Genomic DNA, 24,338 nt, shown 5'->3' with positions numbered 1-24,338 from the left:
TAAGATTTTAATCCCAAGTAAACCTTCAGAAACACCTTTTTCAGAGTCATAATAATTGTTGTTTTGGATTCTGGAGATGGATACAGTAGTTGGTGAAAGAAAAAAAGTCTGATTAGTTTTTATATGTAACATTCTTAAAATGAATTTGTTCTTGTAACCCCCAGTGGGGCTCTGTAGAATACTACTACTTGTATAGCAGTCATAGGGAAGATTCCAAATGGTGATTACATTTAGACTTTTGGTCCTTTATTCCATAAGTAGCTTCCTTGCTGAAAGACTTAAGAAACGGGCTCTGTACAGAAGTAGATTTAAATTTCTTCTTTATTAACTAGTATTATATTTGCACAGCCGTGTTGCTAGATTTCTAGAATAAAACCAAGGTGAACTGGATAAATAGGTCTAGGCTTTTGTGAGTCTTTTTGGTTCGTGAAACATCACATACCTTCAGTAAAATCTCAGCAACTTTTTGTTGAATTTAACAATGTGGGTTTTTATCCCTCCTCCTCTTACTTTAGAAACATTGTGATCGGCAGAAATCAAACCTACGGATACGCTTCAGGCCTTCTCTCTTCCAGCATGTTGGCCTCCACTCCTCCCTGGCAGGGAAGATCCAGAAACTCACAGTTAGTAGCTACACTTTTCCTTCCTTTCCGGATCAAGTTGATCTGATGAAAATTTTTTTTAGCCTTTGAGAAAACTAGGGTCTTCTTGTTTAGTATTTTTGAATTATATGTTATTCCAGTTGGAATGAAACCTGGTATAAACTATATTTTTAAATTACTATGAGGTACAAGAAGTACCAATCTCAACTTATTTTTGTGAGTATTTGCCAGTGGAAATATATTTTAAATTTTTATTTCTCTATTTACTACTTTTTCTTTCTTTCTTTATTACGTTAATGGCATACTTATCTTATTATCTAGTATAAGATCTGAAATATCTGGAAATAAATAATGTATTTATTTTTTCATTTTTTTTCTGTAGGAGCTCATTTTAAGTGTAACCACTTGAGAAAAACATAATAAAACAGCATGGTGTTTGTCTTTCTTTCAATTAGGATAAAGACTTCCTGAAACCGCTACTGCATAAAATCCACGTGAATCCACCTGCAGAGGTTTCCACATCTTTAAAAGTCTACCAGGGGCATACGCTAGAAAAAACCTACGTAGGGGAAGATTTTTTCTGGGCTGTCACACCAGTTGCTGGGGATTATATTCTATTTAAATTTGACAAGCCTGTCAATGTAGAGAGGTTAGTAATTATTTGGTTTTGGTCTCATATCTAAGGCTGCATGCTTGCCAAGAATGCTTGAAGATAGAATTTGGGGCTGTCGTAATAAACTAAAGTGAAATCATTCTGGGTTATTTGCAGTTTAGGTGAAACTGATCATGAGCATCTTTTCCTTCCGTGCTTTTACTGCTTTAATGTTGTTTTCCTATTCATTTTTTTCTTTTAATTTTACTTGGAGCCTTTTTGATAAATGCAATTCAAGACCAGTTTGGTTCTATTTGCAATTCAAGACCAGTTTGGTTCTATTTGCAATTCAAGACCAGTTTGGTTCTATTTGTGCTTGGTTGATCTGCTTCTAATTACAATTACAACTGTGCAGCGCGGTGTGTGGTACAGTATGTTGTGCCCTGCAGCCTCAGCCTCAGTCCGTTGATTGTCCAGACCAGAAGTCTTGCTGGAGCATATGGTGTCCTTTTACCTGAAATTTGGGAACTCTAAAGGTTATCTTTCTTTTTTTTTTTTTTTCAGATTCTGCTTCAGGGCTTGAAAAAAAGTTAAAACTCCTTATAAATTAATTAAATAGGTCAGCTTGGAGTTTTAACTTTTAAATAGGCTTGAAATAAATGTACCTGTGATTTGTTGGAGAGCTAGAGGTGACTTTATCTACTGGAATTTTTAGTCTTCCTTTACTTTTGCTGAGACTTTTTTGGTGCTTTGTTATTTACTGTCTTACCAACATAGTAATCTAAGACTTAAACATGTAATTGCTTATTTAGTGTCTAAGCGTTGCTACGTTAGTGGATTCCTTTCACTTTTCTTCACATATCTGGTATGCTTTTTTGAGGCCAGTACCTATAGTATGGTAGAGCAAAGTTTCTTTGGACGATGTGTCTGGATGCTTTTCTTGTGAAGGAGCCCTTTCTGCAGTCCTGAACTGAATCCAGTTAGTCAACTTCTATGCGTCGGTACATAATCAAAGACTAATTGAGGATCAGTAGTTTCCTTGTTCTATGTTATTCCAAGCTGGTCTGACCTATGAAACTCAAGCCTGTTGCGCAAGATGTCAAATTACTCTTTCAGTTGATTGCTGTGCTTTAAAAGATTTTCCTGGATAGCTTTCTAAGATGTATGTGTTGAGGAGCATGACTGCCATACCTCCTTTGATTAAAGGCAGATTTTTTTTTATCCTGTGCCAATAGTATAAAAATGATACATTTTCCAAATGAAATGTATGAACTCATTGATTCCTTTTTGATCAAATTTTCTTCTTCAAGGTTATAAAATGATCATTGTCTGATTTGTTTTTATTTTCTGAATTATTTTTTTATTAGTTATATGCTTCTATTTTATACATAGGGTAGCTGTAGTAAGTAAGTGTTGATCTTGGGTGGGACATTGTTGTTTCATTAGGGTGAGTCAAGTACATAATGACAATTCTGTTAGCAACAGGACAAGGGGAAATGGCGTTAAGCTGGAAGAGGGTAGATTTAGACTAGATATTAGGAAGAATTTCTTTACTGTGAGGGTGGTGAGACGCTGGAACAGGTTGCCCAGTGAGGTTGTGGGTGCCCCCTCCCTGGAAGCATTCAAGGCCAGGCTGGATGGGGCTGTGAGCAACCTGGTCTAGAGGGAGGTGTCCCTTCCTGTAGCAGGGGGTTGGAGCTAGATGATCTTAAAGGTCCCTTCCAACCCAAACCATTCTATGATTCTGGAAAGTGTTGATAGCAAGTGTAGTAGGTTCAAAAATCAGCAATCACAGGTCTGAAGAAAATATGTATTTGGTATTTATTACTTCAGTAGTGAAGGAATTGGGGGTAAATGTAAACACTGATTATCTCTGCAAAAAATGAGAAGACAGTTTTTATTATTGTGCTTTGAAAATTTGTACCTAGGGCTAAGGCAGTTAGAAACAGTCTCAGCAGTGGAGGATTATATGATTATTTTATTTACTTTGCTATTTTAACTTTAGAAAGTAATTTTAGTTTTAGAAGAGATGTAATGTCTTGAATCCTGTTGCTTCCTCAAAGCAAATTCACTACTTAGAATGATTTTACATTTTCAGACTTAAAAAACTAAGTTTAGCATCATTTCAGGCCATTTTGATATTTATTCATTTGTGTTTCTTTGCCACAGGGCCATAAAAATGCAGTATTTTGCCTTTGTGTAGTCAGTAGCTGATCAGGGCTACAGACATTGTCATTTAAAATTGTTGAGGACTTGATTTTGTTTGCCTGCTTAACTTCCTCAGCAGCAGATTTTGATGGGTGAAGGTTAGGTGAAGTAATCGTGCTTCCTGATATTTCAGTGATGCTTGCTGAGGCAGCCAAATGTAAATCTGTGCCGAGTGGGTTGAAACACATAAAAGGGCAAGTGGGCTGCACATCAGGAAAACTTGCCTGGTGGGGAGATGCATCCACAGCAATCAAGACTAGAAAGATACGCTTTTGAAAGCCATCTTGTGTTTGTGAAGGGACACAGCAGTTGCTGTTTGTGTTTTTAAATTAGTAGAATAGCTCTTTGAATTTGCAGAAAACATCTGCCAAGTGGGTTTGAGGTGTAGCTGCTTAATAGCTCCACTAATAAATCCTTGATAAACAAGGTTCTTAATGGAAATATTGACCGCAACTGGCAGAATGAATGGCAGGTCTGTTACAGTGTGACAGAGCACTAACTTGTTCCTAGAGTTTGTTTTTCCATGCCAAACTTTTTCTGCAGAACTGAATTGAAATTTTCTGTTGAGTATAGCAGTTCAGTAATTAGCTTTCATCAGGTCTTTAAATATTTCATTTCTGAGACCTGAGCATATTGCCAGAGATAACAGAGGCAAGGGTTTCTTAGTAATCTCAAGTGAGATCTGAACTCACGTAGCGGAGCAGAAAAGAACATTTGTGGCTATTTTGTGTTAAGCCTAGATGGCATATCCCTGCTGAATGTTGAAGTCAGACATTGATTGTTCTAAACCACACCTGAAGAAGAGGAGTGTATAAATTGAAATTGGCTAACATTCATTTTAGTAACAGCTCTTATACTGAATCTTTTCAGTCATTTCTGAGTGAAAGATTTCCAGCCAGAATACTGAAGTCCCTTGATAGTAAGCTAAATGCTCATTCTTATTTTTGCAGTAATACAAAGATGCATACCGCTGTTACAGTAGCACGTCCTTGAGACTGAAAGTAGATGCACCAACTTTCTTATTAAGGAACAAATTGCACACCACTGCGGGAGGTTTATTTTTTTCAAATGGATGGACTACTTTCTGAATGCTCAAAACAGCCTATGTTGTAAAGACAAGAAATACTGAATTTCTTTTCTCTTAGGTTGTTAGATAATTATCAAAATTCACTTTGCTGTTTCGTTATATATACTGTTGTTCCAGGCTTTCTTAGTTATTAAAGCTAACAGTTGTGTTTAAAAGTTACATTATGAAGTTCACATTATTACTACTTGAATTTACATTCAGTGCTAGTATTAATTCTTGTTACTATAAATAACTATAGATATTGCTTTTCTTTACTGGTTACTCTTTTTCTTCAGGTGTCAGTGATGGGTGTTGAGCCCAGGGAGCTCGTTGTGAAGTGCTTTTGACACTGAACACTGCTTTAATATGTATATACTTAATGTAGGATTCTCTGAAATAGTGGTGTATGATTATTGAATCTAGAAAAGGAGTAATGCATTTTGAATGTGATCCTTCTTTTTAAAAAAAAAAAAAGTTTCCAAAAGACGTTCAATTGCAGCTCTCATTAAATGTCCATCATCGTCATAACCATCTCAGAAGTTGGAGCATTCCATGTGGACTTGACTGACATAAATCAGATAATGAACTTGTTCTTTGAAAACAATAATTAACGCCAAGGAAGCCCTTGGAGCTACATAACCTATGGATGTTTTGATTAGCTTGTGTATACACTTGTTGGCTTTTCTGCAGTATAGGAATTTAGAGTGGATATTTACAAAGTAGAGGGTTTCAAGTTTGTTTCAGTTCAGATTGCTTTCAAATGATAATCTTTATAAAAAAAAAAAAGCTATGGAAAATGACAAGAATGTATGTTATACTGTGGGAAGGAGGAATAAAACCTCACAAGTTTATATGCAAATTTGCATTATATTTTTAAAATATGAGATTCATCCTTCTTTCTGTGTGGCTGCTTAGCAGCATTAGGGTATTTTCAAAAGGATTAGCAGAACTTGTGTTTTCTTGCGTTTTGTGTGTAGATTTCTTTTCTTTTTACACCCTTCTGCTTTTAACTCTAGTTGCCTCATAGCTGTGCCCTTTTTTTTAACAAGTTATTGGGTAGTCCTCATAACGTGCCATTGATTGTTAATAAAGTGGTTTTATGAGGTAGACATTACTGCCTGGCAGTTCATCTTTCAACTAGAATCTTAATACTTGGACAAATCTGCTTGTAGATTACATTTACTACTTTGTATTCTGATGTTGGCGTAGCCGCTTGAGGTGTGGTATTTGAGACTAACCATCCAATTTACTCTGCTGTTGACCCTGGAATCCCAGGGAACACCGTGATGTTAACCATGCGAGTGTGTCCTGTGGTAGCTTCTCACAAGGTATATTTCTTGCATGACTGGGAATTATCTATTAGATTGTTTCAACTTGAAACTTATTGTATTGCGTAGTGCCTGGCGCCTGATAACTAAACATATGAGTTACTTTGCTTTTAAATTATTGTGATGGTGCTGAAAATTAGCTGCTTAGAAAGTGATGGTTGCTTCCTGCTATTAAGCCCACTTCATTATAGGGGAAAAGAGGCACAGCTTTTAAGGCTGTTCAGTGTAGAAGCAAGCTCTTCTTTAGCACAATGCAATATGTCCTGCCTTTCCTGCGCGGGCCTCGCTGACATAACACATGCACACAGCTGCACCGTGTATGAGTTAGAAATAATCTCTATTCTAAATGTGTAGTTATAGATACGTTATTAAAATGTAACGTCATTGTCATTTTATTAAGCTTTGATTGTGATAGTTGATAGGAAATATTTGGAAATCTCATAAATTTATTAAAGTTTCGGTGTTGTAGTGCATTTCGGTTGGGCTAATGTTTTCAGTGTGGGCGGGTGGAAAAAAAAAAAAAAAGAGGAATTGAGGACTTGTTTTCTGTGTTTACATAAGCTTCTGTACTAATGAGTAGAACATCCTCAAATGGATATGCTGACAGCAGGGACTTGGCAGGCAGGCTCCGAGCCACTGATGCTGTTTGCTCCGGGCATGGAGCTATGCCTGAAATGATGTGGCAAGTGCTTCATCTGAAAAGAAAAGAAAGTATGGATCAGAGACAGAAGAAAAGAGCTGCGTGAGCCAAGGACATGCTGCTTCCTCCTTAACGGGACTAATACTCCAGATTTGTGTATTTGGCAGCGTTCCTGGGTTTACTGTTCTTGGTCAGAAATATTAAGAGGCTTAATGCAGATGCCTGAACGTTAGGTGTCTAATGTCTCTTGTGATACCCTAAATTACTTAATTCGATTTCCCAAAGGCCTTGAGTCTCTGATATGTCATAATTGTATCCAGCGTCCTGTGAGGTTGTCCATACCCAAGTGCATCTCAAATGTTCGTAAATGCTAGTGTTTAAGAAAACTGGATGGAGCACTTCTGGAGAAATGTGTGTGTGTACGAGGGCTGCTCTGAAAGTAATGCCTCCTATTTTATGATGTTTGCCCACGACGTCAGAGGCAGATATCAGTGGTATGGCAGTAGAAGCTGAACCTTCCCACCAGTATTCCATTACATGTTGTTGCCGTGTGACAGATGGCAGCAGCGGGGCAGTGTGACAAAATGGTGTCTGACATGGAAGCGTGTGTGAAGCAAAGGTGGAGAACAGAATTCCTCCATGTGGAAAAAATGGCACCCACTGACATTCAGCACTGACACGTGCTGAATGTTAACAGAGACCAAACACTGGATGTGAGCACAGAGAGGTGGTGGGTGGCACATTTCAGCAGTGGCAACAGCAACGTGAAAGTCAAGTCACAGTCCAGGTGGCCATGCAGATTTTTATGAGTACAGCATGCAGGCTCTTGTTCATTGCTGGTGGAAAATGCATAGCTAATGCTGGTGACTGTGTTGAAAACTAGTGTTTTGTAGCTGAGAATTTGCTCTATCAAACAGTGTTATTGTGCTGTCTGTATCTGTTGTAGTTTCCATGGAAATAAATAGGAGGCATTACTTTCAGAGCAGCCTATGTATATGTCCTTAATATATGTTATGGACAGTGAGACAAGGTGCTGTTTTGGGCAGAGAAGATGAAATCCTGCCAAACATTTTGCATAAAAATGTATGGAAGTAAAAGATCCTTCCCTTCTGTCTCCTGTGTTTTGAATCAGAAACTAACAAGACAAAAATTCCTTATGCCTTAGAAGTATTTGTGTGTATGAGTGTGTATACATATATAGACTTGCATAATATAGCTTTTTTTTTTCCTCAAGTAGAGGCAGTTTTTGCAAAGGAATGGGTAAGTGGCCTAAAGGATAGGGAAGAAAACTGAACCTGAGAGATGGAAAAGAAGTTACTAATCTTTCTTTTATATTTTATACAAGAAAAACTTGGAAAGTAATGCACGGTTAATGCATGATTCCAATAACAGTGAAAATAACATTTCCTAATGAGGGTTCTGGGAAAATGACATAGTGGGGTTAGATTAGATTTCTTTTACCCTAATTGCATCCGGAGATCAAAAAGACAGAATAGATTTGGTGGGTCATAACTCTTGCAATGGTGGCAGTATTTGTAGAGAACCCAAAACTTGCTGACTGACTGTTGCTTTTATAGAAGTTCACGTTGTGCAGAACTAAAAACTGTTATGTTCCTTGTTGCTAGTGAACAATTTGTACAAATGTGGAAGGAAACATTTCTTCTCTCCCTTCCTTTTTCTTTTCAGAAAAGAAAATAGGAAAAGGAAATATACTAAGGTTTATCAAGTTGCTAAAAAGAGACATGGGGATGCGCAGAGAAAAAGATTTGATTCCTGTTATTTACAGAAGACAAAGGCCCACATTCATAAATAGATTCCTAGAATATTTGTGTTTAGCATCAAGTGGGATGAGTCTGTTTTCTTCAGAACAAAAATGCACTGGCAGGGGATGTGAATTTTGCATTTTTTAGATTTTTCTTGTATTATTTGCTTTTATGAAGCTGCCATTTACTGGTAAGCTTATAGTGTCCTCATCTGCTTTCTCTTTTTAATGGCTCAACGAAACAGAAGATGCATAGAGTTGCACTTTTTGTTTAAAAAAAAAAAGGGAATGCCAGTGATTTTTTTTTTTAAATAAAGTATAAGGGATGGTAAGACAGACTTCTGCGTGCATGAATGGAAACAAATTGGGAAATTTAGGCTTAGTTCTCTGAGTCTCAATGTGCTTTGTGTGGGAAAGAAAAAAGAGACATCCACTCTGTAAGCAAAAATAAAGAATTGAAGTTGGCTTTTTTTTTTTTTTTTGGCCAGAAGCGCAGGTGAATACATCGGTACTTAAAGACAAAAAAGTATAATTATACAAAGAAGAATACTGAAGGTAAATGAATGTAGATAAACAGCATTTGGTATTAATGCACGTAGAAATTAATAAACAGATACTGATAAATTCATTTTGTGAAGTTACTACAAAAATGGGAATCTTTGTAGGCTTTCACTACTGGGGAAGTTCTGCATTGAAGCGTTGTATTTTTTTAATAGTTTTTTATCAGTTTAGTGCATTGGCAAGCTAATGGTATCTTGTCACTGTATTGATAAGCGTGCTTCTGCCATTTATCCCGTTTAGCTAGGGTGTGTATGAACACTGGTTTCAGCTTAGTGGTTTTACTTTGATTTTGTTCCTCCAGTTGACTTTATAGCTGTATCTAGTTCTGTGGGCAGAAGTCAAATGCTCAGCTTCAATATTCAGGTCACTCAGTGTGAAGACTGAAATTTTCTTTGCAACTTCGACCTTGCTCCACTTTGTTTTCTTAATCTTCAGTGCTCTTTAAATGGTATTATGTATTTTTTAATGCAGCGTGAGATGTTAATGTCCAGCATCCTCTTCTACTCTCTTATTATACTGAGGTCAAGAACAGAAAGTGAGCTCTAGTTCATGCATACAGTAACTCCTGGCAGACAGGAGGTTGTCCGTGTTTCTGAATATGTGCAGTAGCCAGCTATTATGTTTGACCTCAGCCTCTTTAAATTAAAGAGAGGCTGACAATGAAAAAGATTGTCTGAAGTTGAGATGCATCGGTATTCCATTTACTAGTTGTGAGTTACAGTTGTTTTTTGCTGATGATTTCCATCAAGAATGTCCAATTTGCCCACCTGTGTGTTTTGGAATTAAAGCAAGCTGTGAAGTAATGTTCTACAGGGCAATCATGGTGTTTTATAACTTCAGGTTAATATGCGTTTGCCTGGGATTATAATACTTCAAGGCTCGCGGCTTTCAGAATTTTAATTTGAAAGAATGGTTCAGAAGGCATTATGTTTAAGTAGCAAATAGGCAAAAATGTTTATGATTCCATCCTAGGGAAAATATCCGTTAACCAGAGTGGAGAAAAAAGGTGCATGGTTTTTAGTATTCCCAAGGGCTGTCACCTGTAAATCCCAGGACAGATGTCAGAATGATTTAACCAAAAGCACAGCGACTTTGGTGGCTTTCTGTCTCTGTCTTTCAGTCTCCAGAAAAACATTTCATAGTCTGAAAGCCTTGAAAGCTTGTGATTTATCGGTGTGTCAAGGAGGCGAGCTTTATAAAAGAACAGCTAAATGAGGCTGCTTTCAGGAGCTGTAGAGCAGCCGTTCATTTGTAAATTAAATGTTATTTCAAAGTGAATTTTCTAATACATAAACTGTATTTCTTAGTGGAAGATTGATTATAGATATGAGCTGCGTTGTGTGCATTCGTGCTTCTATTTTTCGTATCTGTGCAACTTCTGTCAGAGTAGGTGTTATCTGACAAGCGTTCAGGCAGGGCTCAGATATAAAAATATCGCTTCTGTTCTAAACATAATCTTAAAGAAGATGTTACATATGCATATGTTATATGTATGTGCATATGGTAGACAGATATAGAAAACAGACTGAAAAAAGTGGGCTTGATTACAGGGAAATAGTTTTTATTTCTTCCCGTAATGGTTTCAGCATCTTGCCAGCTTTTCAGCTTGATGCCCTCCTGGCATGGTACGTTCTGGGGCTGGGGGAGAAACCCCACCTGAGTGGTTTCGCAAGTCAGCACAGTAGGAGAAATGGCTGCTGTGGCAGTAGGGCTGTTCTTGAAACAAAACAGAGCCCAACCACCGCCTCCCCCGACACGGACCACCCCCAGAGTGTTATCTTCCACTGGGAGCACATGATCGCAGAGGTACATACAAGCACACGCAATGTCGAAGCTTACCGAATCCAGTTGTCTTGCAGTTCAACGTGTGAAATTCTGCTGAAATCAATGCAACAGAAGTCAGTGTAGCTTTCTTAGATCTAAATGTATGATTTTGACTCCTCTGAGCCTTGATAAAAGAAATGTTACACGCCTCTGTGTGTTCGGGTATTTTTAAATTATTTTATATTAATTTGTTACCACAGACATTTCTAATTCGGAGTCAAAGGGCTCTGTTTTCTTCTACTTCTTGACTTAGCTATGGAGTGTGCATTGATGGCAAGTACTTAACCTGGCTTCAGACATACTGGCTAAAGACAAACTGGAATTTACATCTCCAATTATGTCTTAATAAATTGCAAATGGAGCTAATATTTGTAATTTTAATCAAGTGATAATTTCTGAACTAATTTTGTCCCTGGCTGGCGATGTGTTTAATGTGGAAGGTAGTGCTTAATGTTTATTACTCTAGTTTCCAATTGAAGGAAGGTTTGAAATGTGTTGATAGATTTTTGCATATTCATTTGAATGTATTAACAGTAAATGAGGTTTGTTAAAAGTGAATTTTGAGTAGGTGTGATATACAAGCAGTTTTCAGACAGTAATCTGAACAAACGCCTCTGAGGTCTACTAGAAAAAAAATAGTAAGAAATGAGCAATCCTTCAAGCGTTGATACCACCTAGTGGTAAAAAATACTGTTACTTTTTTACGCGTGTATATGTATTTGGTATCAAGAGATAAGAAGTTTGTGTTTCTATATAAAGAAAGATAAATTAAACCCTGTCTTTCATAACTTACTACCTGCAGGTGCATAGCACTGCAAAAACTGTCGGAGAGGGGGTAGTTAGAATTCTAAGACTTGCACTTTATTGCTTGAAAACTATAGGGAAGGTTTGGGTACAGTTTAAAACGTATTTGCTCTTCTGCATTAAAAAAAGTCATTAGCTGCACATCTGAATTATGTTAATGAGGACTTTGTACAGGTGTGTAAAATAATAATAATTCTATATAATATATAATGTATATATATAATAATAATCTGTCTCTGGAATAGAAGGTTGAATTCAGATATCATTAGTGTATTGGCTGGGAGTTCCTGGCACAGTCATTAATGAGACTGTGCAAAGAACCAGAGCAGAGGTCAGGTCTCGGGGAAAACTAGTGTGGCAAGAGAGACCACGCAGATACATTTCCTGACCTGGTTCAGAATGGATCTGCAGCGTTCATTCTGGGGGCACGAGAAGGAGGTGACCAGATGTGGGAAGCAAAGGGGAGAGACTGGAAGTGATGCTGGTGCATACCTGGCAATAGTAGTTACAGTGTTGGCCACTTTGTGTAATGGAGTGTGGAGACCAGATCTAGGCATCTTCCTAGTAAAACATTACTCAACTGCTCTTCAACAAATGCAAAAGTTTGAGCTAGCCCTTTCAATTACACAGTATGTGAAACCATCTTTCAATCATTAGTTGATGTAGGTCTAGTATAAAAATTGTGTTTATTATTATAACTCAGATAAATTGATTATTAACACGTAAGGTGGTAACTTAGCTATTGATTGATAATTGATGTATATAGACTATCTTACGTTGCCTTTTTATTTATAGGTACTTGTTCCACAGCGGCAATCCAGAGCATCCAGGAGATATACTTCTAAACACAACCGTGGAAGTTTTGCCTTTTCAGGTATGAATGTATTGATTTCTCTCTTCTTCATCATAGGATAAAAGCAAAGCCTCATAATTGTATTGACTTCCCTTTTTTTAACATGTTGCTATTTAAAACAAAAAATAACCAAACAATCTGCCCTTTCCTATGTATTTTGGAAAAGGGGAAAGCTAAATCAGTCTCCTTTTTGACCTAGTTAAGGAAAAAAAAAAACAACTTGGTTCAGGAATTGACACACATCCAAACCTTACCACAAATCCGTACAGATTTTTCAGTATCTGGATTCTCAGATTAAATCTATGTCTTTCTCCTGATTACCTATTTTTTTCACCATAAATCAGTCTGAATTTTATTTCAGGGAAGCACTATACTGTCTAAAATATATTCTTGCTTGAAGCCAGACAATACAGGCTCCTTTTCTTCAATTGGATATTATACTTAATCATTTATCACAAAACTCTGGGAAAGGTTTAAGATACTACTTTAGACAAGTTTATTTTATATAGTATTAAAATAGCAAAGTATATCTGTCTTCTCCCATACATCTGATGCAGGTTTCTTGAAATCTATGCTTTAAGTACCATATACCAAATTTAAAATAACAATAAGTAAATGATCATGGAGGGATTACATAGTGCCAAAAACTAGACTGGATTGGTCTGGGACTTGAGGGGGGGAAAACAAATAGCAGATGGATTTAATGTCCTGTGCCTGTCAAGAAATTGTAACTAATTCCTAGGAAATCGTAATAGTGGGTCTTCTAGTACCGGCTCACGTGATTCTGGTTGTAATGTTCAGGCTGTTTTTGAAGCTCTGGTCTATAATTTTATTTTTTTGTGCTTATGAAAGACGCTTATTGGTATCCACCATTTTCGGTAAGGTAGTGATAATGGAAATGCTTCCCTTGCTGGTCTGAAGGCTTTCCATTTTACCCAAATTCTTACATCAAAAAAATGAGCTGTAAGTTTCATTTGGCCTGAGAGAAATTTCTGGCTCAGCCATAGGAAAACAAGGCAAGATTTTGCCTCTCTTTTTCTGTGTGCCCCCTGTCTGCTCTGTATTTTGTTCATGTGGCAGTTGAAATGGGCAGTTAAGTGGGGCACTTAAAGTACTTCCTTTTTCTACCCTGAAGCCAAATACAGTTCCGTTCTGGAGTACTGCATCATTTTAATTTTTGTGTTGGCTTACCAAAGGCTGTGAATAACTATTTTATTCTACTGGTTTATAGTTTATTTAGATAAGATGGATGCTAAATATGTAATAAATGTGTGCACATTTGGCCTTCCTTGGCAAAGTCATGTATGAAAAATAAATTGTCTTACCTGTTCTTTGTTATTGTAGAATGAAGAATTGGTATTAAGCAAGGAAACCAAAGACAAACGCTTAGAGGATGGTTACTTCAGGATAGGTATGCCACAGAAAGCAGTGCTTTTCTCTTACGCGTACAGAACATCATGTATTTTGTTACTACTGCAGCAGATAAGACACTTCAATTAAAACCAAACCAAACCTAAATCTGGGTTTTGTTCCTTCATTTTGGGTGTGTGACCTTGTAGACTTTACTTAACGTTGCTTCCAATATTTATTCTTTGAGACTGATGTACTAAACAAAGGCCTGTTCTGACAGTTAATTGTAGTGCAGCTATGCCCAACTTCTCTGCCAGATCAGATCAACCTACATTACCACTGAGGCATCTCCAGGTTGCATAAGATCATCTCTAATGTCCTGGGGCTACACAAGTCCCTCTCAGTGAGCTGTTGCACTGTAGTGCCTGTCAACAGGGGCCTGGGTTTGAACCAACCCTACAGTCAGACAATCAGCCCTCTTGTCATGGGGTGGGATTGGCATTTCTGTAGCCACGTGGCTGCTGGGGAAAGGGACAGGAAATGGCAGGATACCTGTTGTCAAGAAAGAGAAATTTTACTTACGGATTGGGTTTGGATACTGTTTGATCCAACTTTTTTTTTTTTACTGTGTTGGGTATAGGCTGGACGTCTCAATTGTAATGAAAGCAAATTTTTTTCATCTTAATGAATTACAATTGATGCACTTGCATTTCAAGTGTAAATTCTAATTGGGCTTTTAAACTGGATTCTTATTAATTGTAATATTATTAAGAATTCTTTAAATGGGAGTACATTAAGCACTCGCATAAGCCGAGGGCTTCATATTTAGTTCCATGATATTACATGAAAATCTGTGCTAAAATCCCCCAAGATTTTCAGGGGAGCTCATACTGTAGACAGTTCTGAAGTTCTGATTCTTTAGTGCAGTCCTGTTCAGGTTTCCCTGAACATCTCCCATCTTGACTGCTGCTGTAGTATCAGCAAATTGATACCAAAGACATTGGCTGTCTTCTGTTTTGGGAAATGATACTAGTCAGCCCTGCATACCCAGCAGGCGGTATCAGTTGTGTATTGTGATACTGTAGATGCATTTTTTGGACAATGTCTATGCTTTGTTGACCAGAAGTTAATGGAGGGTATACGTTCACTTCTGTTGCAGGGAAGTTTGAAAACGGTGTAGCTGAAGGAACCGTTGACCCCAGCCTAAACCCTATTTCATCATTCCGGCTTTCAGTAATACAGAATTCAGCAGTCTGGGCAATTCTGAATGAGGTGAGAGATGGTATAGTCTTCTAAAAATAAAAACTGCAAATGTGGGATTTCTTCATTCTTTCAGTGTGTTTGAAGCTCAACATTTTGGCTAGTTCCTAAAGCAGTTACTTCCTATTACTGAGAGAACTCCAATCTCCTTAAAATGTAATGGTTTTTTTTCTGATTTTGTTTCAGATTCATATTAAAAAGATGACAAACTGATCGTCGAAATCCCCATTAGAGGGAAAAGGAGTCCTTGAAAACTCTTCCCATAAAATCTGACATCCTTAACAAGTCACAAATTGAAAATACTGAGCATGCACCTTATTCCAAATTTTTCATTTTCACTTGAACTCTACCTCTCGTGAAATCTACTGTAGATGAGAAGATTGTATTTACCCCTTCTTATCTGATCCATGCAGAAACTGATGCTCCACACTGATAACGTTCGTCTGAGGCCTACGTTGCCCTCCACTTTAACGTGACTTTACCATCTTACGGTTGCAGAACCCTACTACGCTTAATCTGTACTATTTTGATAGTATAGTAATATAGAGAAGTTGTACATATTGTTACATTCCTGGAAGAAGAAAAATATATAATTATTGTTAAATATGTTTTATGAAGGGGGTACTTTCGGAGTTTCATTTATTTTCTATAACAAGAACCCTCTTTTATAGATTGTCAGGGATATATATTAAAAATGGTAGGGATGTTTAATTTATTAAAATAATTTGAAAAGTACATATTTTTATGCAGTAAAATTTTAAATTGATATAGTTTTTCTTATGAATTCTCTAGTTTAAGTTATCTTTCTACATTTTTCTTTGGTGATGCAAACATAAATTAATACCATATTTCAAATATACTGCCATGTTAAAAAAAAAACGACTAGTTTAAGTTTCTAAATTATGTAGTTTTGTACACAGAATTTGAATTATGTTCAGCGGCATTTAAGAGAGTTCTAAAGAGGATTATTCTTTGGAACTATAAAATTCCACGATGTACAGTTTGTAGCCACATGAAGAGCATGTTGAAATGTCTTATTTCTTATTATGTACTAAATCTGCAGTGATTTTAGATACAGTAATCCATTGCATTTTAGAAGAGTTTTTCAATTCCAAACTGTTCTTTCTAAAAAAAAAAAAAAAAAAAAAGGAAAAAAAAACAACAAAACTTTTTAGACATTTCCTAGCCTGGACAAATTCATTTTCTGTACTAAAAAAAGTATTCCCCAGCTTTGCTTTGGAATAACAGAGGTTAAATTCTTTCAAAAGAGTTAATAGTAACTAGATACACTTGATCTACAGAGGTCTTCTTTTAAGCAGTTACTGCAGTGTTTCTTTTAGATACATCACAGTGAGTAGTTTTGGTTTATTTATATTTTCTTCCATTGTTCAAAAACAAGGTTTTGGATTGGCTCCTTTAATGATTGATGTAATAACTCACTCTTACTTTAATAAGAACTGAATTGGGCCTAAGTTAGTGCCCTGCCTTTTTGTTTCAAAGGATACAACAGTAATCTTGAATTAGAAACTGTCAGGAAAAGAAAGGGATTTGGATTAAATCCAGAGTGGAATTGTTGCAGTACTTACGCTGCCACTGTTCTTAAGAGTCCTTCAGCCTAGGTGCTTATGACACAGGTGTGGGAAGAGTAAAGTTACCTGGTCAGAGATGGTCAGGAGGAAGAGAGTCAGGATTTCCTCTCCAGCAGGAACAAAGTGCCTGATTGGTGCTGGAGGGAGGCCTCTCCCTGGCCTGGGGATTCTCAGCTGTGCTGCAAAGCAGCCTCTTGGAATGGACATCTCAAAAGCTGGCACAGTTTTCCTTGGGAGGAGGAGCTCCCTTATCCCCAGCAACTCTGTGGTCAGGGCACAGATGTGCAAAGCTTGCTGCAGGGTCTGTAATCTAGGGTGAAGATCTTGGATTCACATCTCTAGCAGGAAAGTTCTAATAGATTTGGCCTCTTTTTTATGACCTACTAATAAGGAGCGGGAGCCTAAACCTGACTCCAGCACTGCACGCTAAGAGCCATCACCACTGGGATATAGAGTCAACTTGTCTTTTCTTCTGCCTCCTTGACTAATTGTGTTGTAGCTTAGCCAGAGCAGCAGTATTCAAATTGATAAGCCAAACTACTTCTACAAACTGTAGTCATTTAGTTTTAGCTATGCTGTCTGAGGGCGCAGGGAAGGTAAGATTTGTACACAGGAGTCCTATGTAGATCATAGAATCATAGAATTAGCTGGGTTGGAAAAGACCTACAAGATCATCCAGGCCAACCATCCACCTACCACCAATAACCCCACTAAACCATGTCTCTCAACGCTATATCTGAACGTTTCTTGAACACCTCCAGGGACGGTGACTCAACCACCTCCCTGGGCAGCCCATTCCAGCACCTGACCACTCTTTCAGAAAAGTAGTATTTCCTGATGTCCAGCCTAAATCTTCCCTGGCACAACTTGAGGCCATTCCCCCTTGTCCTGTCACTACTTATAAGAGAGAAGAGGCTGACCCCCCTACCCACTACAACCTCCCTTCACGGTAGATGGACAGGTTTAAGTTGAAAAAATAAGAAACCTATCAGGCAAACATTGTTTGCTTTTTTTCTGATTATATCAGATGCTGTAAATAAAAGTGAGGAAGGTTAGCTCAAAATTCTACCTGAATCTAGCCTGGTGTGCTGCCATATCCCAGTTTGTTGTATGTACAATGCCATTCCATCAAAGTATTAGCCTGCAGTGACTTTTTATCACACAGTAACTAGCAAGGGTCTAAGGAAGTAGGTTTTCTTCTCAGCTGTGTCTGTGAATGAATGATGCAGACAAGGTCTGTAGCTCTGGCTACTTACTACAGTTTTGATTGCAGAAATACATTAAGTACCGTAGTTTCTTAAGATAAGTTATTTTGTTGATAGTGACCTTTTTCCATGAGTTCCTAAGTTCACTGGTACCATTAATTGATGATGCGCTTACTGTCAAAGCATCACTGTTTCTAATGTTACACGGTTGTTAAGATGAATCATTGCTAATAGATGTAATTAGATAAATCCCTTACAACATTCACTACTGAACTGGGGGGGTTACCAGTACATTTAGTTCTCAAGAACATCAAGATGACATTTACCAAAAGCAACAAATGAACTAGAGCTTGATAAAGTATAGAGGTTTTGTTTCTTCTTAAAGATGATTGCATTCTTATTGCATTGTAGCAGTAGGAGATGGGCTCCCTTAACGCTTACGATCTTCTTGTGCTTATATATTTTTGCAGTAATTGTGCCATAAATGAAGTTTTGTAGATTCAGATAAATTCAGACCTGTCAGAAAGTTCTGCAAATTTGCTTGGAAGTTATCTCTACAGAGCTATTTTGGGCTTTCAAACTTTCAAATTCTAATCCTCACATCGGTCTAATGAAGTGCTAGTCTCCATCCTGGAATTACTGCTGAAATAAGAACGCTTCGGCTGTTTGGTTCAGCAGTGACTGCCTTAGGTACTCTGTGACTGGGTATGTTCCAGATGGGCTCGTGTATCTTACACGTCATAAGTTAAATTATTACAAGAGTTCCCCTCAGCGTCTTAAACCAATTACCTGATTTGGACAGAGTTTTTTTCCTACATTTAACTAACATTTTTTTTGAGGGGTCTTAAAAATCCCCTGTAGGTCAGTGAGTCTTGTAGTAATCAAATAACGGCAAGTGTTTCAAAATAAATCACATTATCCTGTGATCCTATTAGCTACGTCAGAAAGGATGACTTGAAGCCAAAGTCATTAACAGAAAAATTCATTTTCTGAGGGAATTATTCTTAGCATCATGTACTGGATGCGAAGCAGAGCAGCTGATTATAGCACTGGCTCCTCTGAGCTGATCATGGTTGCTCTGGACCAAGGAAATATAAAACTGTCAGTATAATCTTGACGTGCTCAATTAGTGGGTAGTCCTACTGAAAACTGTAAGTAATGTGAACAGAATACAATCCCAAGTTAGCACTTTTTCTTTTTTTAGTATTTCTAAAATACTATTTAAGACTTCGTGCTTTTGTAGGCGTCCCAACCATTTGTTGGCATTGATAGAAAATATTCCCAAAGGCACGTTGATTTTTCCTTAACTGAAACGTGGATTAGAAAAATGAACTATCAGACTCATGGGCCAGTGGAAGACTGGGTTCTTCTGTCATATGCTCTAGCTCTTCTTAAAGAAATTTAAGTATCTTGAGTCAGTCAAGATACCTGCAAAGCAAGTTACACTTGGCCCATAGGCCCATACAGTATAAATCATTCCTCGAATGGGCTGGAGTACGGTTAGCGTTAGGCAAAATCAAGTGACAATGTAATGCTTTTCCTTCATTTTTTAAAAAATATGCATCATTTCAATGTTTTTTTTTTCGTTGTTGGAAATACTTGCTGCAAATGACGTATTGTAGTAATTTGTAGATTACTTCCAACTTGGCAAAATATTGCTTTAATTTCATGGAAAAGAAAAATCAGATTTCTCAAACCTTGTTCTTCTGAAATAAATCAGCCTTGAGTTTTGTATTTGATCTTACAAGGAGGGATGTATTCTGAACAAGCGAAGGCAAGTAGCTGTAGTAGGAAAAAGAAAAAGCCCTATGCTTTCTATCTTTACGGTCATCAGTGTAATACTGAAAGGCTTTTAAGCAGCTGGTGTTTTCAGGCTAGCATCAATTACTGATTTAAAAACACACCCCATACAGACGTAATGAATTATTCTTCGAGTGTTTTAGTTCTTAAGGGTTTTGCTGATTTTTGCTGTGAACAGTGAGCAGCTACGACTTCAAGTAGCTTAACTGTGAGAACTATGAAGCCTTGTTTTGAGGGGACGAACTTTATCTCTAAAGGCAAGGTACACAGGCCCCAAGTCCTCCATTGATTTCAATGGTATAGTACCAGAGGGCACTAAATATGAAGAATTTTCAGTGTTGAACTTACGTGGATGACCACTGGTGCTAGGATTCCTTTTAGGGAGCGTCGTACAGTAAGGCCGTAGCTGCCTGCAGGACGGGAGCTCGTTAGCCAGGGCAGACTGGAATCCTTAGCCTTCCTTGTGTCAGTGGTTCAGTGCTTTCCTTGTTAAAAGGGGAACTTTGCTCAGTGTCTGCTGAGGGGGGAAACACAATTCTCTTCAAGCCTTAACAGTGGCTGAAACACACAGTACTGTAAGATGCACTGCCAGCATATTTGGTATTTTAAGATAAGATATAGTTTTTCCTTAGAGATCAAATTCTAGTACTGAAATACTAAGTCTTACTGTACGCAGTTTACTCTTGCGTTGTTTTTGAAACTGAATCCTAGTGCTCATGTTTCATATTGAACACAGTCTTAGGGAAGTCGTCATCTTCATTTTCCAGAAGGTATTGTTTGTGATGGTCAGTTTATACTCCTGCCTTGTGGACTTCACAGCTGTAGGCATTGCCATAAGCCCGTGTGGCCAAATTAACTTGTACTTTCCTTCCATTTTCATTAACATCCCACTTGTAATAGTGGATGTAGGAATACCCATTGGACTTCTCTAGATTAGATTTAAAAACTTGCTGCTATATTTGGAAACCTGGTATGGGGTCATGGTAATTGTGCCTTGCGTCAATGTTTCTTCTGTGTGCCAGCATTGTCCGTGTATATTTGAAATAATCATTAAACTAAAACGATCTGAAGTTCTTTCATAAAAGGAGAGGACAGTTCTATACCTGGAGCCAGATGTTGCTTTACCACTGCAACAGTATTAACACTTCTACTTTCATGCAGTTCCAAGGCAAGGTATTCCAATATTATTCTTATATAAAACTGCTCTTTGGTGTCACTTAAAACCCATGTAAAGTAAAGCTTATGCCAGTATGTGCAAAATAGCTGCAGTAAGAATTATGCTACATAGACTTGTTGCAGTTAAACTTGAGTTACAGATGTACAATTGTTTGTAGGAATGTACTGCAAAAGTATTTGAACAAAATTGCTAACATGTTTACTGGTGTAAATATTTTAATAAAAAAAGACACTTCAAACTTTTTTTTACACAATTATCTACAATAAAGAGAAATTTACAACCATTTACAATCCGCTCTGGGCTGTTTTCCTTTGCCATCAAGACAGCTAAGATGAAGTAAAAATAATCAGTAGACAGATGAAGTCCTGTTTTTATTTCACTCTGTACTTATAAAAGGAACAAAGCATCTTGGTGAAGTTCCATCCGCATGCTAATGAGATCAAATAGAGCACGATGAGAAGTGCAAATGGATACAGAAGGATAGCTGTGTTCTTCAGAAAGGGCAGTGCTGAAAAAGAAGCAAGAGTCAAGCACGTGTAAAGGAGCACTCTTTCAAACAGGTGCTTCACAGAGAACAGCCTTGAGGAGAGAGCAAGAAAAAGGAGTACTGCTCTGCTGTCCTATTAGCACTGCGCCTATCCCAGATATAAGAGCGCTTGAGTTAAGTGGGATAGGTAAAAGTCACCTACAAATACAGACTTAACCTCAGTACCAAATTTTTATCCCATGTGAATGTTTTGAAGTGGATTTACAGAAGAAAGACAAGTTGAGATGTTACAGGTCTCCAAGTACAAGGGAAGAAGGTACGGTGAAAAATACAAGTTCTGTTGTTTACCCATCTGAGAACATGCATTGGATACATCTTTGTCAAACTGACACACTGATAGACTAAAATAATGCTTTTTCTTTCAGTCCTAAAGAAAAAGCTGCCATTACTTACCACTGTATCCAAGGAATGTCACATAGATATAATAGCCAATTGCAATCAGCCATAATGTGTTCCCAACAAAATATCCAATGACGGAATTTGGTATGATGACATCTGAAAGACACAATTGCTCTCAGCTGCTGTGATAGAGCATGACTTCAGCGGAGAGAGAAGAAAATATTTTACTTACAGTTGATGAAAAACAGCTGGATAAAATGCAAAATGACCAGGAGTGGATAGAAAGCATTCAGATGAACGTCAAAGGCATATCCCCACTCCACATCATAGTCTCTGTTCTGTTGCTTTACCAAGTACTTGTTAGAAATGAACCTATGTGCGAGGATACATGAGAAGGTGGTTAATGCGAAGCTCTGAAGTTGACTGACAAAATATTGGTTTCAGAAAGCAAGCCATCTGAGATCCTGACTCTGGTATTTCTGTTATGAGGGAGAAAGACGCTCAAGAGCTATGCAGCCAAACTGTCCTCAGAATGCTTTTGTTAAAACTCTAACTTCAGTATTTGCATTCAACAGGTAGCTGAAACGCACTGCAGGTGAAACAACACCAGAACTCTTCCTTTAAAGAGCTCGGTGGCAGAATTTATCAGTGCAATTACAAGTTGACAATAACTGAATGAGTGTTGCCAGTGTTTTAGACTACAGAACAAACCTTGAGACCCTGTATTTAATTCAGTGTAAGGTCTGTCAATATCAGAAAACGTACGCTGTTTAGAAGCGGAACAAGAAATCACTGTGTGCTTAGAAATAAGAAGTTAAGAGATTGAATCTTTCACAGTAATTTTCTCTGAAATTCTCTTTGTGCCAGCAGAAGGGTCAGAAAGAGGCAGATCCTAGATGCAGGGTAAGGTGAGGCAAGAAGGGCACCAGATTCATTGTAACGGGGGAAACTTGCAAAAAAGGCAAGGATGTGCAGGAAGAAGGAAATTAAGGCAGAAGAATGAAGATTCTTTTTTGATCACCAAGTTCTTGATTTGGAATTATTGCTTATGATCAACCAGCACAAGAAGAAACAAAAACTTATAATGTTCGCCATAGTACAGCCTTTCTACTGATGAACCTTCTAACAGGAACCAATGAAGAAAAAGATGCATTTTTTAAAGGAGCATTTCACAGAATCATAACATTTGGAAAAGACCACTAAGATAACCCAGTCAAACAATCAATGGCCCCAAACCTACAGTCAACATCTACTTTCTTATTTTTCCCCAAACAGCGAACAAAGCATCTTGCGAACAGCAGCCCACCAGTGTCTCAACAGCAGCATTGAACTCTGAGGGGAAATGGTTATAAACTGGAAGAGGGTAGATTTAGACTAGATATTAATAAGTTCTTTACTGCGAGGGTAGTGAGACACTAGAACAGGTTGTCCATTGAGATTGCGGATGCCCCCTTCCTGGAAGCATTCAAGGCCAGGCTGGATGGGGCTGTAAGCAACCTGGTCTAGAGGGAGGCATCCCTGCCTATAGCGGGGGGTTGGAACTAGATGATCTTAAAGGTCCCTTCCAACCCAAACCATTCTGTGATTCTATGACTACTTACCACATCAGCGTTGCTATCAGGAGACCAACACCTACACAGTCTATGAATACAACCCAAAGCAGCAGCTTTATTGTTTCAAAAAAACCCATGTCCAGCACAAATCCAAATCCTACAGTAGACACTGAAAAGAGAAAAAAGTTTTAAAGTTACCTTTGGAAAAGAAAGCACAAGATTACAAATCAGTATCATTTTTCTGAGTTCAGTGCTAAAAAAGCTCCAGTTTCCTTTTTATCTTTAACCCCATGATTTTCAGTGCAACAGCTCTTTTTTTTCCCCACCAAATACTGAGTGCAGTACAATTTGTTCATAATTCATCATTCCTCTGTGGATTGGAGAACACCAGTCAGTACTGGAACTTAATGATACAACAGCAGATTCTATTGCCTCCCCCCACCCCCCCAGCTATTTTTAGAAATTCACACAATGCTGCAATAGAATATTGTTTTGTAAAAGCTCCTTGTTAACCAAAGCCATGGATAGAATCATGGAATCATTAAGGCTGGGAAAGATCTCTCAGATCAACCAGTCTGACCACCAGCCCACCCCCAGCATGCCCACTGACCACGTCCCTCAGTGTCACATCCACACGGCTCTTGAACACCTCCAGGGACGGTGACTCCACCACCTCCCTGGGCAGCTTATGCCAGTGCCTCACCGCTCTTCCTGAGGAGAAACGTTTTGCTAACACCCAACCTGACCCTCCCCTGGCACAACTTGAGGCCACTACTTCTCATCCTATCGCTGCCAGCCGGGCGAAGAGGCAGCTCCTCGTTCCGCGGATCACCGCTCACCGCAGCGCTACGCGGCAGCTCTCAGCCCCGCCTCGCCCCCGCCGCCCCCTCCGCACGCACCGCAGAGCCACACGCTGAGCAGCACCAGGAAGGCGGGGTCGTCCCGGGCCCACTGGTCCTTGGTCTGCTTCCGGTAGTGGAAGTTCCGGTAGACCCGCTGCGGGGAGGTGAACAGGTAGAGCATCTGCCACAGCGCGAACTCGAAGTCCATCTGCCGCACGTGCAGCAGCCGCCGCAGGTACTTGTGTCGCTTGGCTCCGGCCGTGTGCCGCGCCGCATCGCGGGGGCCGAGCGCGCCGTTGCCCTGACCGCGGGCGCCCGCGGAGGTGGTGGGCAGCATCGCGCTGGAGAAAACACGGCACCGGCGGCGTCAGACGCCACCCGTTCCGCCCCGCACCGCCGCCCGTTCCTCTTCCGGCGACGTCGTGCGGCGCACGCG

The 24,338-nt window shown here is 38.6% G+C and overlaps 2 protein-coding genes across 2 annotated transcripts in view; one reads left to right on the top strand and one right to left on the bottom strand.

Moving 5' to 3' along the window:
• MGAT4A (mannosyl (alpha-1,3-)-glycoprotein beta-1,4-N-acetylglucosaminyltransferase, isozyme A) overlaps positions 1-15,998 on the top strand; it is a 74,083-nt gene extending 58,085 nt beyond the window's left edge. Inside the window, exons 11-16 of the mRNA XM_021412835.1 lie at positions 516-623; positions 1,058-1,251; positions 12,183-12,261; positions 13,585-13,651; positions 14,750-14,862; positions 15,037-15,998. Coding sequence (XP_021268510.1) covers positions 516-623; positions 1,058-1,251; positions 12,183-12,261; positions 13,585-13,651; positions 14,750-14,862; positions 15,037-15,063 — 588 coding nt within the window. The 3' untranslated portion in view covers positions 15,064-15,998. The remainder of the gene's footprint in view (positions 1-515; positions 624-1,057; positions 1,252-12,182; positions 12,262-13,584; positions 13,652-14,749; positions 14,863-15,036) is intronic.
• Positions 20,819-24,335, bottom strand: UNC50 (unc-50 inner nuclear membrane RNA binding protein). Its single transcript, XM_021412807.1, has 5 exons — positions 23,960-24,335; positions 23,109-23,229; positions 21,740-21,879; positions 21,562-21,663; positions 20,819-21,129 (listed from the first exon to the last, which is right to left on the bottom strand). The coding sequence occupies exons 1-5, from the start codon at positions 24,237-24,239 to the stop codon at positions 20,993-20,995; spliced, it is 780 nt and encodes a 259-aa protein (XP_021268482.1). The 5' UTR covers positions 24,240-24,335; the 3' UTR covers positions 20,819-20,992.

The sequence above is a fragment of the Numida meleagris genome, chromosome 1 (genome assembly GCF_002078875.1).
Source record: "Numida meleagris isolate 19003 breed g44 Domestic line chromosome 1, NumMel1.0, whole genome shotgun sequence".
Classification (NCBI taxonomy): Eukaryota; Metazoa; Chordata; class Aves; order Galliformes; family Numididae; genus Numida; species Numida meleagris.
Note: the sequence above shows the minus strand (reverse complement) of the source record. Positions and strands in the feature narration are given on the sequence as shown.